Here is a 12907-nt window from a genome sequence, read left to right on the forward strand (position 1 = left end):
GTGATTCTTCCTATGCTGGTCTGTTAAATCCTGCCCTTTTTGGTGCTAGATCCAGTTGTGCCTCAGAGCAGAAGAAACAAACCTACTGTCTTGTTGGTCCAGTGTTGCTGTTTTAAATTTGTACTTTCTCTGTGCGTGCCAATTAAATATTGGAGAACCAGGAATGTGTACTTTGGTGGCTTTGAACCAAGCCTACTAAGTGGAAGCTAAAAATCTTAGAAATCACCTTTAGAGCTTTGCTTGTCTTCTAGTTCATCCTGCTGTGCTAGTTTTTAGCACCAAATGTGAATGACAGGTACTGACAGAGCCCAACATTAAGGTGCAAATAGCCTGCTGTCATCTCAGAAGCCAAGGAATAATAAACCCAGGGGTATACAAAAAACACACTTAGTGCTGACCCTGGTGCTCTCTAGAACTCTCCAGATGAGCTGGTATAAAACACCTTCCAAGGCTGAGAGGCAGCTCCACGTGGATCACTTACCTAGCATGTGTCAGGCCCTGTGTTTAAGCCCTAACACCCTAAAAATAAAGCATAAACTATCAGAAACGGACCTTATCATTGAGGTGAGAGGAACCGAGGCCTGTAAGGACAAGGTGCTATGAATCTGAAACCAAGAGAAACCTCACTTTAACGTGGTTATTCAGGGTGGCCTCAGATTAGAAATAGTCTACTGCAAATCCTAAACTTGAGATCCCTCAACGAGGTTGCTAGAGAATGTGGTTAGTGCAGAATCCTCTTGAACTTTAATGGCCAGCCTTTGTGTTTATCTGTCTCCTTCTGTGGGAAGGCTAGAGCTGAGTTTCTTTAGCCCCTGCCCTACTTTTCCCTTTCTTTTATCCCAGGTAACTTAGTGTTTAACATCTCTCTCACCTTCCTGATGCAGTAGGCATTGCTATTTCTGTGGTTATTATTTCATAATAATTAGAATTTTGTATTTACAAAGCAGATAGAGGTCTTAAGTTTGCTTCAAGAAGCAGATGGACCACTGAAATTTCTATAAAGCTGGGTAAAGGATTAACGTCCTCAGAGTTACAGATCCTAGGTACTAACTGCAGTCCAAGATGAAAGAATACTCAACACCCCACTGCCCACATAAGGAACCTCCTCAGCATCCATCAGAAAGTTTCTTCACTACTCCTATGGTAGGGTTGTCCCAGAGTCCCCTTCAGGCCATGGGCTTGGGTTTGTACATCATGTCATTTAATCTTGAGCCTGCCCTTTCCAGCTACTTCAGAAGATGCCTCCAAATGACAGGTCTGCATTTGATGTAATGCCTTAATTCCTGGGTCTACATTCACGTTGACTGTTTCAGAGACTGTAAGCTCTCGAAGAGCAGGAGTGCTGTAATGGGAATGTTTTAAGTGTTGTGTGCAAGAAAACAAAATAAATACTTTGATTTTTGTGATTCTATGCATGTCTGTCTACACAAAGTAGTGTCCAAATAAGCTGGTTCTAGGACGTCAGTATCCTCGATGGCATGGCCTCATTGCTCTCCTCTCACTCTTCGTAACACGCTGATATAGTGCCTGCCAGGTCAGCATGACCTTGTGTATAGCACATGGGTCTTCAGGAAGCGGCAAATATTTCAGTATAGGAGTTCAAAAGCTAACCTTTGCCTCCTTTCATCCATAATTCATAATCCCTGTATTCATGTAGGCAGGAGCACTGGGCTACCAGGAAGCTCACTGCCAGACTCTGCCTATCCCTGTAGTGGAGGGGAAGTATTGCTGCTATGGGTCTTCCTGCTGGCCCATCATCACCACTCCTGCAGTCTTTCACCATGCTGTGATAAGCATCACTTTTGGGAACAGCAGGCTCAAATCTGGGCTGTACCACTTAGGAACAGCTATCCTAAGCATCTCAAAGCCTTAGTGTTCTCATTTATAAAAGGGCAGTTGAGAGTCAAGTGTGGCGACACATGACTGTCCTTCCAGTGTTTGGCAAGTTGAGGCAGGAAGATCATGAGGAAAGACCTAGACTACTTAGTGAAATGTCTTCAGTTTGGGGGTCTAAGGGGACAAGGGTGAATTTTCCTTTTGGGCCAGTAGTTAATTAATACCATAAAAATACAGATAGCAGCATGGGAGGCTCTGAGAGCTCAGACCCTAACAGCAGTCAGTTTATCTCTGATTCTTTGTAGCAAGAAGGGAGGGAATTCTAAAGGAATGTGCCACTCAGGGTATAAGGGAAATAAAGAGGAGGGGTACATACAGGTGGCAGATGTGCCCCACCAGAGGCCCTCTACTGTCCTAGAGTCTAGCAACCTGGTCTGTAAGTCTAAGAAACTGAAGTGTAATCCTGGCACCTGGGTACTGTGTTTACAGATACTCCACAGCTTGTCTGTCTCCCTGTAGCAGCAGGGATCTCAGAACCAGCTATGAAGATGGAGATAGAGAGGGCTGCAGATGGGCAGAATTGCAGATGGGCCTGGGATCCTAACACCGTGAGAGACCCTGTTGCAAAAACAAATGGCTATGGGTGTAGCTCAGTTGGTTGAGAGCTTACATGGTGGGCCTTTCTAAGCTCTTTCAATCCCTAGCATGCCCTGCATGTGCATACACACAAAGGAGTACTGGCACCTATTTAAGAGCAATACACACAAGACACACAATACAGATATCCCACACAAGCATCCAAGCCTTACTACATTTTTACTATGTATTGATTATATTATACCTGAAGGCTTCAGGAAAATGAAAGGTCACTCTTCCTGAATAAGGTCAGAAGGTCAGTGTTGGTAATCCAGAAACAAACAGATCCTAAGGAACACAGAGTTTATCCATATAATTTAAGTATGCCCAGAAAAGATTAGCAATTACAATAAGTCCTGGTCTACTTATTCTGTTAATAAGAGAGCACAGAAATTCTTGGAAACTGAAAAATAGAAAATTCTCTCTCCATGACACACTGCTTTCTTGAAGACTCAGCTCAGAACACTAAGAAAGCAATGTAGTTGAGGCTATTGCTTTTTTGGAAGCCTGGGCTTGGAAAGCAGACTGCCCAGTACCTACCACTTCATGGCTGCGCTCTGGTTCACTTCTGCAAATTCAGAATGGCGTGCCCTCAGGAACTAAGAGAATCTGCACGAATCACTCAGCACTCTAACACAGCCCTCTGCAGGACAGCTATAAGTATAAAAGGCAAGCCATGCAGGAGGCATAAAAACAACTGTGAGAAATCCTACTGGGGAGTTGCAGTAAGCAGGCAGGTCCTTTTCTTCCTTTTCTTTGCCCCCTGTAATGCCTTTGCAGGCTGCAATAATAAGAGTCTATGTACAGCCTGTGTCTTGGGGGTTTTATTGTTCTCTAAGACAGGAAGATAACATGACTTAGGGGTCATCAATAAAACTAGAATAAAGGTTTTGTAGAAAAGCTTGGAGCAGGAAGAGGGACGTATACATCCCCTCTGTCTCTACCTTCCCATTCACATCACTCAGGAACTATCCAAAATCATGGGTAAATCCCAGCTAAGGAGTTTCTTTGAAACTTAATTCCAGATGTTCTGGCTTCCACAGCTGGTGGTTCTGTCCCTGAATTTTTTGGTAACAATAGGGCATGGTGCAAAAGTATCCAGAGTAGCGCTCAGATGGGTCCTGTGCAAGTGAAGTTCCAAGTGAAGAATAGAGTCTCTCTCTTTCTCTCACTATTAGAGCGGCTCGTGACTCCCCCACTTGTGTAAAACCTTTCTGTAAGTGGATTTGATTCTGACAATCTGATCATTAGAATCTAGTCTCCATGAGAACAGAGATCTTTGTCTTGGTTTCGTTTGTTTTTTTTTTTTTTTTTTTTTTTGACATTTTTGAGACAGGGTTTTGCTCTGTAGCCCAGACTAGCCTCCAACTCTTTAAGATTCCTACTTCAGCCTCCCAGATGCTGGATTGCAGCCTGAGTGCAGTCATCTGGGATCTCTGTTGCTTGCAGGATGGTCAGCAGTCACCAGATACTGAATAAACAAGTCAAAGTCCAGGGGATCAAATGCAAGTGTTCAGGGTCTGGGGTCTTTTTGTAAAGACAAGGAGAATGATTTGTAGCAGTTACCTGTCAGAGCTGGAGATTAGCAGTGTTACTACCTTTAAGGACGTCTCACATTTTTTCCAAAAATATATTTATTTTTAAAAACAAAAATCAGGTGAGCTTTCTGCAGTCCAATTCTCTAGGAACAAGCCAGAATTTGGCTTCCTATCAGAAAGGTTGGACAGCAATAATTTCACACAGAAGTTATCTCTCCCTGCAGGAGACTGAAAACATTCTGCTTGGTTGCACACACTTAATTTTCTAAATCTGGTTTGTACTTCTGTCATCATTGTATTCTGTCCCAGGGGTCTGGCATGCAAGAGAATCCATCTCTAAAATTCAAAGTTTCCAAACTGAGATGTGCGGTTGTTGGTCTTGAGTTGGGGTTTATAACCAATTCTATCATTAATCATTTGTTCCCGGCTCTTGGGGTCACTGCTGAGCCCAGCAGCTCCTTCTCCATCACTGGTTCCTACACCCTCCACATCTTCCTTCTGTTTCTTACGGGCCTGCAAGTATTAAAAAAAAAAAAAAAGATATAATACAACATTCTTTCAATTAACAAATGTTTAGCTAGAATTTACCATATACTAGGTACTGGGTATGGAACAAGGTTTGGGCTAATAAACAATAAGCTAATAATCCCAAGTTTAGGATAGTAACAGATAAGGGCGTGCAACCGTGGATGATAGAACCCTACATCCCAGGATGTCACAGTCTAGAAGGCAAGCGGAGATGTAGACTATTAATTATAGCATAGAGTACTCTGGATTATAATGGGAAAGCCCACAATGCCAAAAACACAAAGGGGGTGTGAGGAATTAGAGTGTGATATAAAGGCCCAGCATAGAGCAACAAAAGGTGTTTCAGCAAATTACTATCAATGAGAACAAGTGAAAGATGGCATGACTAGCACCCACTAAAAACCCACAGCCGGACTGGCTCCATGTTGATTACAGAAACTCAAGGAGACATTATGCTATCTTGTCAATAGGTCAGAGTAGAGGGGCTTCCTTCTGGCTTTTAAATTTCATAAATTAATTATCTCTCTTGGAGATGCTAGAAGGCCTCATGAATATTAGACAAGGAATTGACCACTGTACTATATCCCAGTCTCTGTTTTGATTTGGGGTTTGTTTTGAATTTTTTTTTGAAAACTTTCCTCTTAGTACTAGTACTGCTATTCACCGAGTAATAAATCTGATGTAATGAAAAGAAAATCTACAGCCAGGAGGTGGTGACACACCCCTTTAATCCCAGTACTCAGGAGGCAGAGGCAGGTGGATCTCTTGAGTTTTAGGCCAGCGGTCTATAAAGTGAGTCCCAGGACAGTCAGGGCTACACAGAAAACCCTGCTTCAAACAAAACAAGAAAGAAAAAAATCTGCAATAGACAGATGACCTTGATGACAATCCAGCCAGCACCACATTGTGTCAACAGTTGCAACTTGTGGCTAAGGACCTCCTAAAGAAGGGCTTCCTGCTTACACTGCAGAAACCTTCCTGTTAGGGTGTTACTCCTGTGGCTTATATCCTAGACTTTCTTTAAGGCATTTGGCTGGACTGTCCCTAAGTAACCCTATAGCTATCCTAACAACTCTCTTTCCTAAGAATGGAAGCCCTTTTCTGCTCTGTTTAGAACTCTGCTACTTGCCAGGCATGGCGGTGCAGGCCTTTAATCTCAGCGCTAGGGAGGTAGAGGCAGGGAGATCTCTACGATGGAGGACAGCCTGCTCTACAGGGTGAATTCCAGGAATGCCAAAGCTACACAGAGAAACCCTATGTCAAAAAAAAAAAAAAAAAAAAAAAACAGAACCCTTGCTATTGTAATAGTCAATAGACTATTGACTATTACACGTTCAAGGCCAGCCTGGGATACACAGTAAAACCTCATCTTTTTTTAAAAAAAAAAAAAAAGAAGAAGAAGAAGAATTATGCTATATCTCCACTACCACCTGCCTGGGTTTCTGTCACTACAACTGTTTATTCCCTGGGTGTATGATCTAACCGATTTCCAAGGTCGTGACAGTTCTCACCACCACTGTAATTATACCAGTGCCAAATTCCCTTCACTGGAGTCACCATGTATTCAACTAGTACTGAATCTACCTTAGGTTCCACATTCTGATACTGTTTACAATCTATACAGCCACCGTAGCCTGCTCCATGACTACCTCTGCTGCCACCACCTCCGCCACTGTAGCCTCGTCTTCTAAAGTTACTCCAGTACATCCAAAGTTTCCTTCACAACCTAGAAAGGTCACCAGATCCATCCCCACGGCCTCCTTGGTATCCAGTGAAGCACATCTTGTTCAAAAAGGGCCTTTTCCATGTCAAAATGATGCCAGTGAACAGAGTTATTCAGAGTTATTTCTGAATCAACTGGCACAAGATATAAGCCAAATCCTCTCCCACCATTTTTACAACTACTGCTTTCAATCTTGCCATACAGTTCAAAGCAGTCTCTTAAAGTACATGCCTCTGAATATTTGTTACTATCACCAACAAAAATCTTCTCCACCACTGATGTGCACAGTGCATCCAGAATCATCTCCAGAAAGGGCTCTTTGGTTCTACTCTGCCTATCAACCAACCTGGTGTGGATAAGCAAACACTGACATCTGGACAAGGCCATAAACGTTTTGTTTGGGGCTTTCTCAAGAGCAGATGATTTGTGAGTGTTTCCACTTCTCTTAACGTCCTCTTAAGCTCTCATCTGTATCTTCAAAGCTTGGGTCAAAGTTCCACCAAGCAAGGCTTGGTTCCTCTGATTCACGACCCATCTTCCTCCTGTGGTGGCAACAGTGCAGAGTCCAGACTGACTTTATGAAGGGATAGAGTGTGTCAGGCAAAGGAACAGTACTAGCACTGAGATTAAAGACAATCTGGGAGATAAAGGAGAGAGACGAACAAGGACCCAGTCATAAAGGACCTCATGTACCGTGCTTAGGAATTTGGACTTCATCTTGAAGATGTGAAAGAATCTTTTTTTTTGTTGTTGTTGGTTTTCTCTGTGTAATGGCCCTGGCTGTCCTAGAACTTGCTCTATAGACCATGCTGGCCTCAAACTTACAGAGATCTGTCTACCTCTGCCTCCAAAGAAATTATTCTTATTAATGGATATCTAATGTTATATGGCAAAGCCAGATTTAGAAAAAATACAGCTGCAAGGTGTGGTACCATATGCCTGTAACTCCACCACTCGGGAAGCAGAGGCAAATGTTCAAGTTCAAGGCCAGCCTGGGCTACATAATGAGTTCCAGACAGTGAGATCCTGTCTCAAACAAAAAATATAAATAGTACTCCACTGCAGGCTAGATTCTAGAAATTCAGTGGTAAAGAACATGGATATGATTTGTGTAATCAAAGTTCCTAATATAAAAGATTTTACAATAAGCGACCAAATGATTGCAAGGAACAGGTGAATGTTGGGGTTGTCTGCTATGTATTCAAATGCTAAATAGTTCCCCCCACCCCAGATCTGGTTGTCCCCAAAGATCCTCATGTATACCAAATGATGTTGTATAAACCTTGCTCCCCAATTTAAAACTATTGGTTAAATAAAAGTGACTACAGCCAATTACTGGGGAGAATAAAAATAGCTGGGGTTTAGGTTACTGGGCTGGGGGTCACAGGTAAGGACCACAAGGAGAGAAGAAGAGAGGAAGCAGTTGAAGGAGAAGGGAAAATAAGAGAGGAGGAGGAGAAAAAAGACAGAGAGACCAGGAGGTCTCCATTAGACGTGATGGACCAGGAGCACACGGACGGACGAGTGAAATGCCCCAGGGCAGGCTGATGGAGCAGAAATAGCCCAGAGGAGACTCACACAGCAAGTACTTGGGAAGCACAGATAAGAGTAACAGTCTAGAATACAGAAAAAAAGATTAAGAGTAGTTTGCCTAGTAACTGTGCTAAAGCTGATTATACAAGACTCTGGCTCTGTTATTGGGGGCTGGCCAGATCATATTAATAACTAAGAATAATTAAGTAACATTTAAAAATACCATTTACAGGTGAATGTTCAGTAAGTTTCTGTCTAACATACACAAGGTCCTACACTGATCTCCAGCATTAAGGGGAAAAATAATGGTAACTTCAAGTTACAATAAGTGCTAACAATGCTAATAATAAACAATGCTAATAATAAATGTTGCTCAGTTGGTAGAATGTTTGCCTAGCATGCCCAAACCTGAAACTAGATGGGCCACCGGCCGAGGGGAAACCTAAGACAATTCCGCTAAAGGATCAGAGCAATAAAATGATACTACATTGCCATAGCCACAAATCAGTGTCTTTCTCAGCCCCATTAGAGGAGTTTCTTCTTGCACAAGATGGGAATGAACACAGAGACCCACAAATGGACAATGTGTAGATTATGGAAGACTTTGGAGAACCCTGTCCTAACTGGAATGTCTTCATCAGACTCCTGCCCTCACAGCTCAGGGATCTATGTGGAAGAGGAGGCAGAAAGATTGTGAGACCCAGAGATGAGAGATGACCCCCAAGGAAACAGCGTCATCCACACAATAGGACTGACGCACATATGAACTCACAGAGACTATGAAAATCAAGCCTTTGATTGTAGCACAATCAAAACCTGCAGAAGTTCAAGCCAAACAGGGTCTCACCCACCCCTAACCAAGAAGCTATCTGCAACTGACGGTGTTGTCAAAAGGAAAAACAATCTTCTCCAACATCTCTCATGCCACTGGATATATTAACCACACTCCTGAGCGGGCTCCATAGCCAGTAGCTGGCCAATACAAAAATGAACTCAATGGTACTTTTGTGGACTTCGGTGTTTCTTTGTTTTGGGGGTTTGTTTTTGTATTGTTTTTAAGAGGAAGGGAAAGAACATAACGTTGGGTGGGTAAGGAGGTCCTGGGAGGAACTGGGGATGGGGCAACATGATCAAAATACATGAAAAAAGTTAATAAATAAAATAGTACTATTTTTTTTAAGTAACTGTAAAAGGATCATTTTCTGTTGTTTCAGGCCACTAAGTCCTTAGATCTTTGCTGTGACAGTCACAGGAAATTCACTTTTGTCTTGAGATGTCTGTAAAGCAGCCACATAGATTTTAAACAAGCTGCTGTAGAGTCTGAGCTTCAGAAGGCAATCACTGTCTGAAATAGCCCCTAAGAAGCAGAAACCCAATCCTCACCTCCAGGTCCTTTCGAATACTCTCAAACTCCTCAATGTCGTCGAGCTTGAGCTCCAGGCGGGTCGGTTTTCGTCGCAGCATATTGAAGTCAACCAGGACTTGAGAGGAGCCAGGCCCAGCGAGCTATAGGCTGTTAAAATGGCAGGAGAGGAAAAGCTGCGGGTGCTAAGTCTCAGCTGCAAACAGATGAATCTGTAAACATGAACAATAAAATGGACAGGACATCAACTCATTCAGATTCCATGCAGACTTCAAAATCTAGAGGCATCCTCTCATTGCTGGAGTAAAGAGACGGCTCTTTGTTTTTTGTTTGTTTGTTTTTTGTTTGTTTTTTGTTTTTTTGTTTTTCGAGACAGGGTTTCTCTATGTAGCTCTGGCTGTCCTGGAACTCACTCTGTAGACCAGGCTAGCCTCGAACTCAGAAATCCCCTGCCTCTGCCTCCCAAGTGCTGGGATTAAAGGCATGTGCCACCACCACCCGGCGAGACAGCTCTTTGTATCAGAGCATATTCTAAGCATATACAGAGGACACAGGTTCAATTCCCAACTTATCACTGTCTGTAACTCCAATTTCAGGGGAGCAGATGCCTATTCCTCCTTGGCTACCTGCACTAATATACCTATATATACATTTTTTTTTTTTTTTGGCTTTTCAAGACGGGGTTTCTCTATATAGCCCTGGCTGTCCTAGAACTCACACTGTAAACCAGGCTGGCCTCGAACTCAGAAATCCACCTGCCTCTGCCCCCCAAGTGCTGGGAATAAAGGCTTGCGCCACCACTGCCCGGCAAAAAAAAAAAAAAGTTTTAAGATTTATTTATTTATTTATTTTATATATGTGAGTACACTGCCGCTATCTTCAGACACACCAGAAGAGGGCATCAGATCCCATTACAGATGGTTTGTGAGCTACCATGTGGTTGCTGGGAATTGAACTCAGGACTCTGGAAAAGCAGTCAGTGCTCTTAACTGCTGAGCCATCTCTCCAGCCCTTATATACACAAAATTTAAAATAAAATCTTTAAAAACAAAGTCTAGCAAGTTACTATCAGAGAATCTAGGCAATTCTTTTTTTATTTTTTATTTTTAACACTTTTTGAGATAGTTTATTCAAAACCTGGAGGACACCACTGATAAAGCAGCACAGAAACTATTCTCTGTCCAGAGTTCTTAGGTCAGAAACCAAGCTTGGGCCCCCAATCTCAGGTCCCAAGACCCCTCCAGGTGTGCGCTCCCAAGCAAGACACCCAACCATCACCTTAATTTTGTGTTCCAATAACCTCCGAAAGACACACACTAGGTAAAAGAAACGAGCTGAGGGCAGTGACACATGACAACAGTCACAACTTCTTGGGGTGGCTTGACCCCGGAAGTTGGAGACCAGCCAAAGAAAACATAGGGAGATCCTGTCTCAAAAACCAAACAAAACAAAAACAGACAAGAAACAAAAGGAGCAAAGAAGTTAGGGAGATAGCTGAGCAGGAGCTGGTCCCTTCCCTCCAACCCACCCATATACATCCAGCCCCACCCCCACCCCCTCCGACTCCGTTCTCAGCTCTTTGAGGCTCCCAGCGGGGCCTGGATATCCAGCCTGAGAACCAGACGGCCCAGCCTCGTCACAGGCAGACAGACCCTCAAATCAGCTCCAGCTGTCCTATGCCTCAGACTGTGCTTTCCCACCCGCGATGTCCCTAGCCCAGCACCTGGAGCTGGCATGGGGTAAGCACAGTCAGACTCCCTGCGTCCTGCCTCCCCAAGCTTCCGAGCCCTGTGGCAGAGCGGACTTGAGACCCACAACCCTACACTAACTTTTCTTAAGTTCCAGACAATTCCATTATTGGGTTTGTTTGTTTGTTTTCACTTTAGTAACTAAAATTTATTTATTCATTTATTTATTTATTTATTTGGTGTTGGTGAAAGCACACAGTTTACAAGCGGAGGTCAGAGGACAACATCTGGGCTTCAGTTCTCTCCTTCTATCATGTGGGACATCTTAGCACAGGCTCCTTTACCCACTGAACCACCTCACGTTCCCATTCTTTATATTATTTTAATACAGAAGCCTTGGGAAGCTTGAAAAATTATTTCAGTTTTATAAAGTTGAAACAAACAGTTTAGTTAACAGTATCAGAAGCCGGGTGGTAGTGGCACACACCTTTAATCCCAGAACTCTGAAGGCAGAGGCAGGAGGAGCTCTGTAAGTTTGAGATCAGCCTGGTCTACAGAACGTGTTCCAGGACAGCCAGGGCTACACAGAGAAACCTTGTCTTGAAAAACAAAACAAAAAAACAAAACAAAACAAAATCATCCTCCTATAAAAGTTACACGTAGAGCCGGGCGGTGGTGGTGCATGCCTTTAATCCCAGCACTTGGGAGGCAGAGGCAGGCGGATTTCTGAGTTCGAGGCTAGCCTGGTCTACAGAGTGAGTTCCGGGACAGCCAGAACTATACAGAGAAACCCTGTCTCGAAAAAACCAAAAAAGTTACATGTAGACCACTAGAATAAAGAGCTAAATGGTAATGATCTACATGAAAGTTCTGCTATAGTGTGCATTCATATAAATTATTATTGCATGCATCCAAAATGAAACAAAACACTACAGTGTATATGAAACATTTACACTTCTCTCAGGAGGCTTAGCACAGCAAGGGGTGATATAATCAACATAAAACACTGCTTTATTTTATCAGATACTACCTTCTACCAGATCCCTAAGCAGAGAAATGGAAGCCAGCGCCAAAGGAAAAAGGAAGAAATACTTAGGGGGGAAAAAAGTTCCCTACTTGAGAACGAACTGAAAGCCTCACCACTAGAGAGCAATCTTGAGTACGGGTTAAAAGCTCGGCCACCCGTCACATTACTAATCCTACTTACTACACTATGGCTCCAGTACGACGGAGTACCTTTTCTCAGCAGAATTTTAGTTTCTGGTTTGTACTCTTGTCGTCCCACGACTTAAATAACTAAAATAGAATAAGCTCCTTGCGCGTGACTTGGCATTTAGTAAGTCCTCGAAGAGGAAGTGCTCTTCTAATTGGAGTCTTTTGGGAAAGGGGCTTGAGAGCGGAAGTGAGTGTTTAGCTAGGCAAACGCGAATATTTTTACAATCCCAACTTTCATGTAAGGATTAAAAAAAAAGCTTATTTCTAATGGCCTAGGAATCATTGGCGCTACAGCTGCTGGTATGCACTTTATCTGGCGCCTCCCTGGACCCTTTATTTCAAAGAACACATACAAAGAATCGGCTGTAGACAAGTAAACCAACAACAAACTAGGCCGCAGCTGCTCCACATCTCTATTTTAGACTTAGAAGGCTCTTATAGTTTAATGTCTTCTTGAAGGCCAAATTGACTACGTAGCCACCGAGTTACCAGAGGCCCCCAGAGGACTTCTGTCGTGGACAACAATCCTCTTTCCCAGCTCCAAGGCTGCAGAAGTCTAGGAAGAGATTTACATGGCAACACAGGCCTCGGCTTCGAAATGGCGGAAGGCCTCCGGAAAGAGAGCAGAGACCTTCGGTTTGTTCCAGATTACAACTGCGATCCGCAAACCTACCTCTTTTCAGGCCTCTGCAGCTTCCCAGAACCTCAACTCCCACCATGACGCCATTGCTGCGCAGACCGAACTACACTTCCCAGGCTACTCTGGGCCTCTTTTCCCATGCGCCTCTTCTCCCGCAAGGTTGTGCCCGGAGCTCTGAAAGGCCACGCCCCTCGATGCCAGCCGACA

General features: G+C 43.5%; 1 protein-coding gene across 1 annotated transcript; it reads right to left on the reverse strand.

Moving 5' to 3' along the window:
- Positions 1–2716: 2716 nt before the first annotated feature.
- Cdc26 (cell division cycle 26) lies at positions 2717–12834 on the reverse strand. Its single transcript, XM_028779951.1, has 3 exons — positions 12734–12834; positions 9178–9369; positions 2717–4523 (listed from the first exon to the last, which is right to left on the reverse strand). Exons 2-3 carry the CDS (start codon positions 9256–9258, stop codon positions 4347–4349), a joined length of 258 nt encoding a protein of 85 aa, XP_028635784.1. The 5' UTR covers positions 9259–9369; positions 12734–12834; the 3' UTR covers positions 2717–4346.
- Between the last annotated feature and the right edge of the window lie 73 nt (positions 12835–12907).

Source organism: Grammomys surdaster, unplaced genomic scaffold (assembly GCF_004785775.1).
Source record: "Grammomys surdaster isolate TR1022 unplaced genomic scaffold, NIH_TR_1.0 363, whole genome shotgun sequence".
Classification (NCBI taxonomy): Eukaryota; Metazoa; Chordata; class Mammalia; order Rodentia; family Muridae; genus Grammomys; species Grammomys surdaster.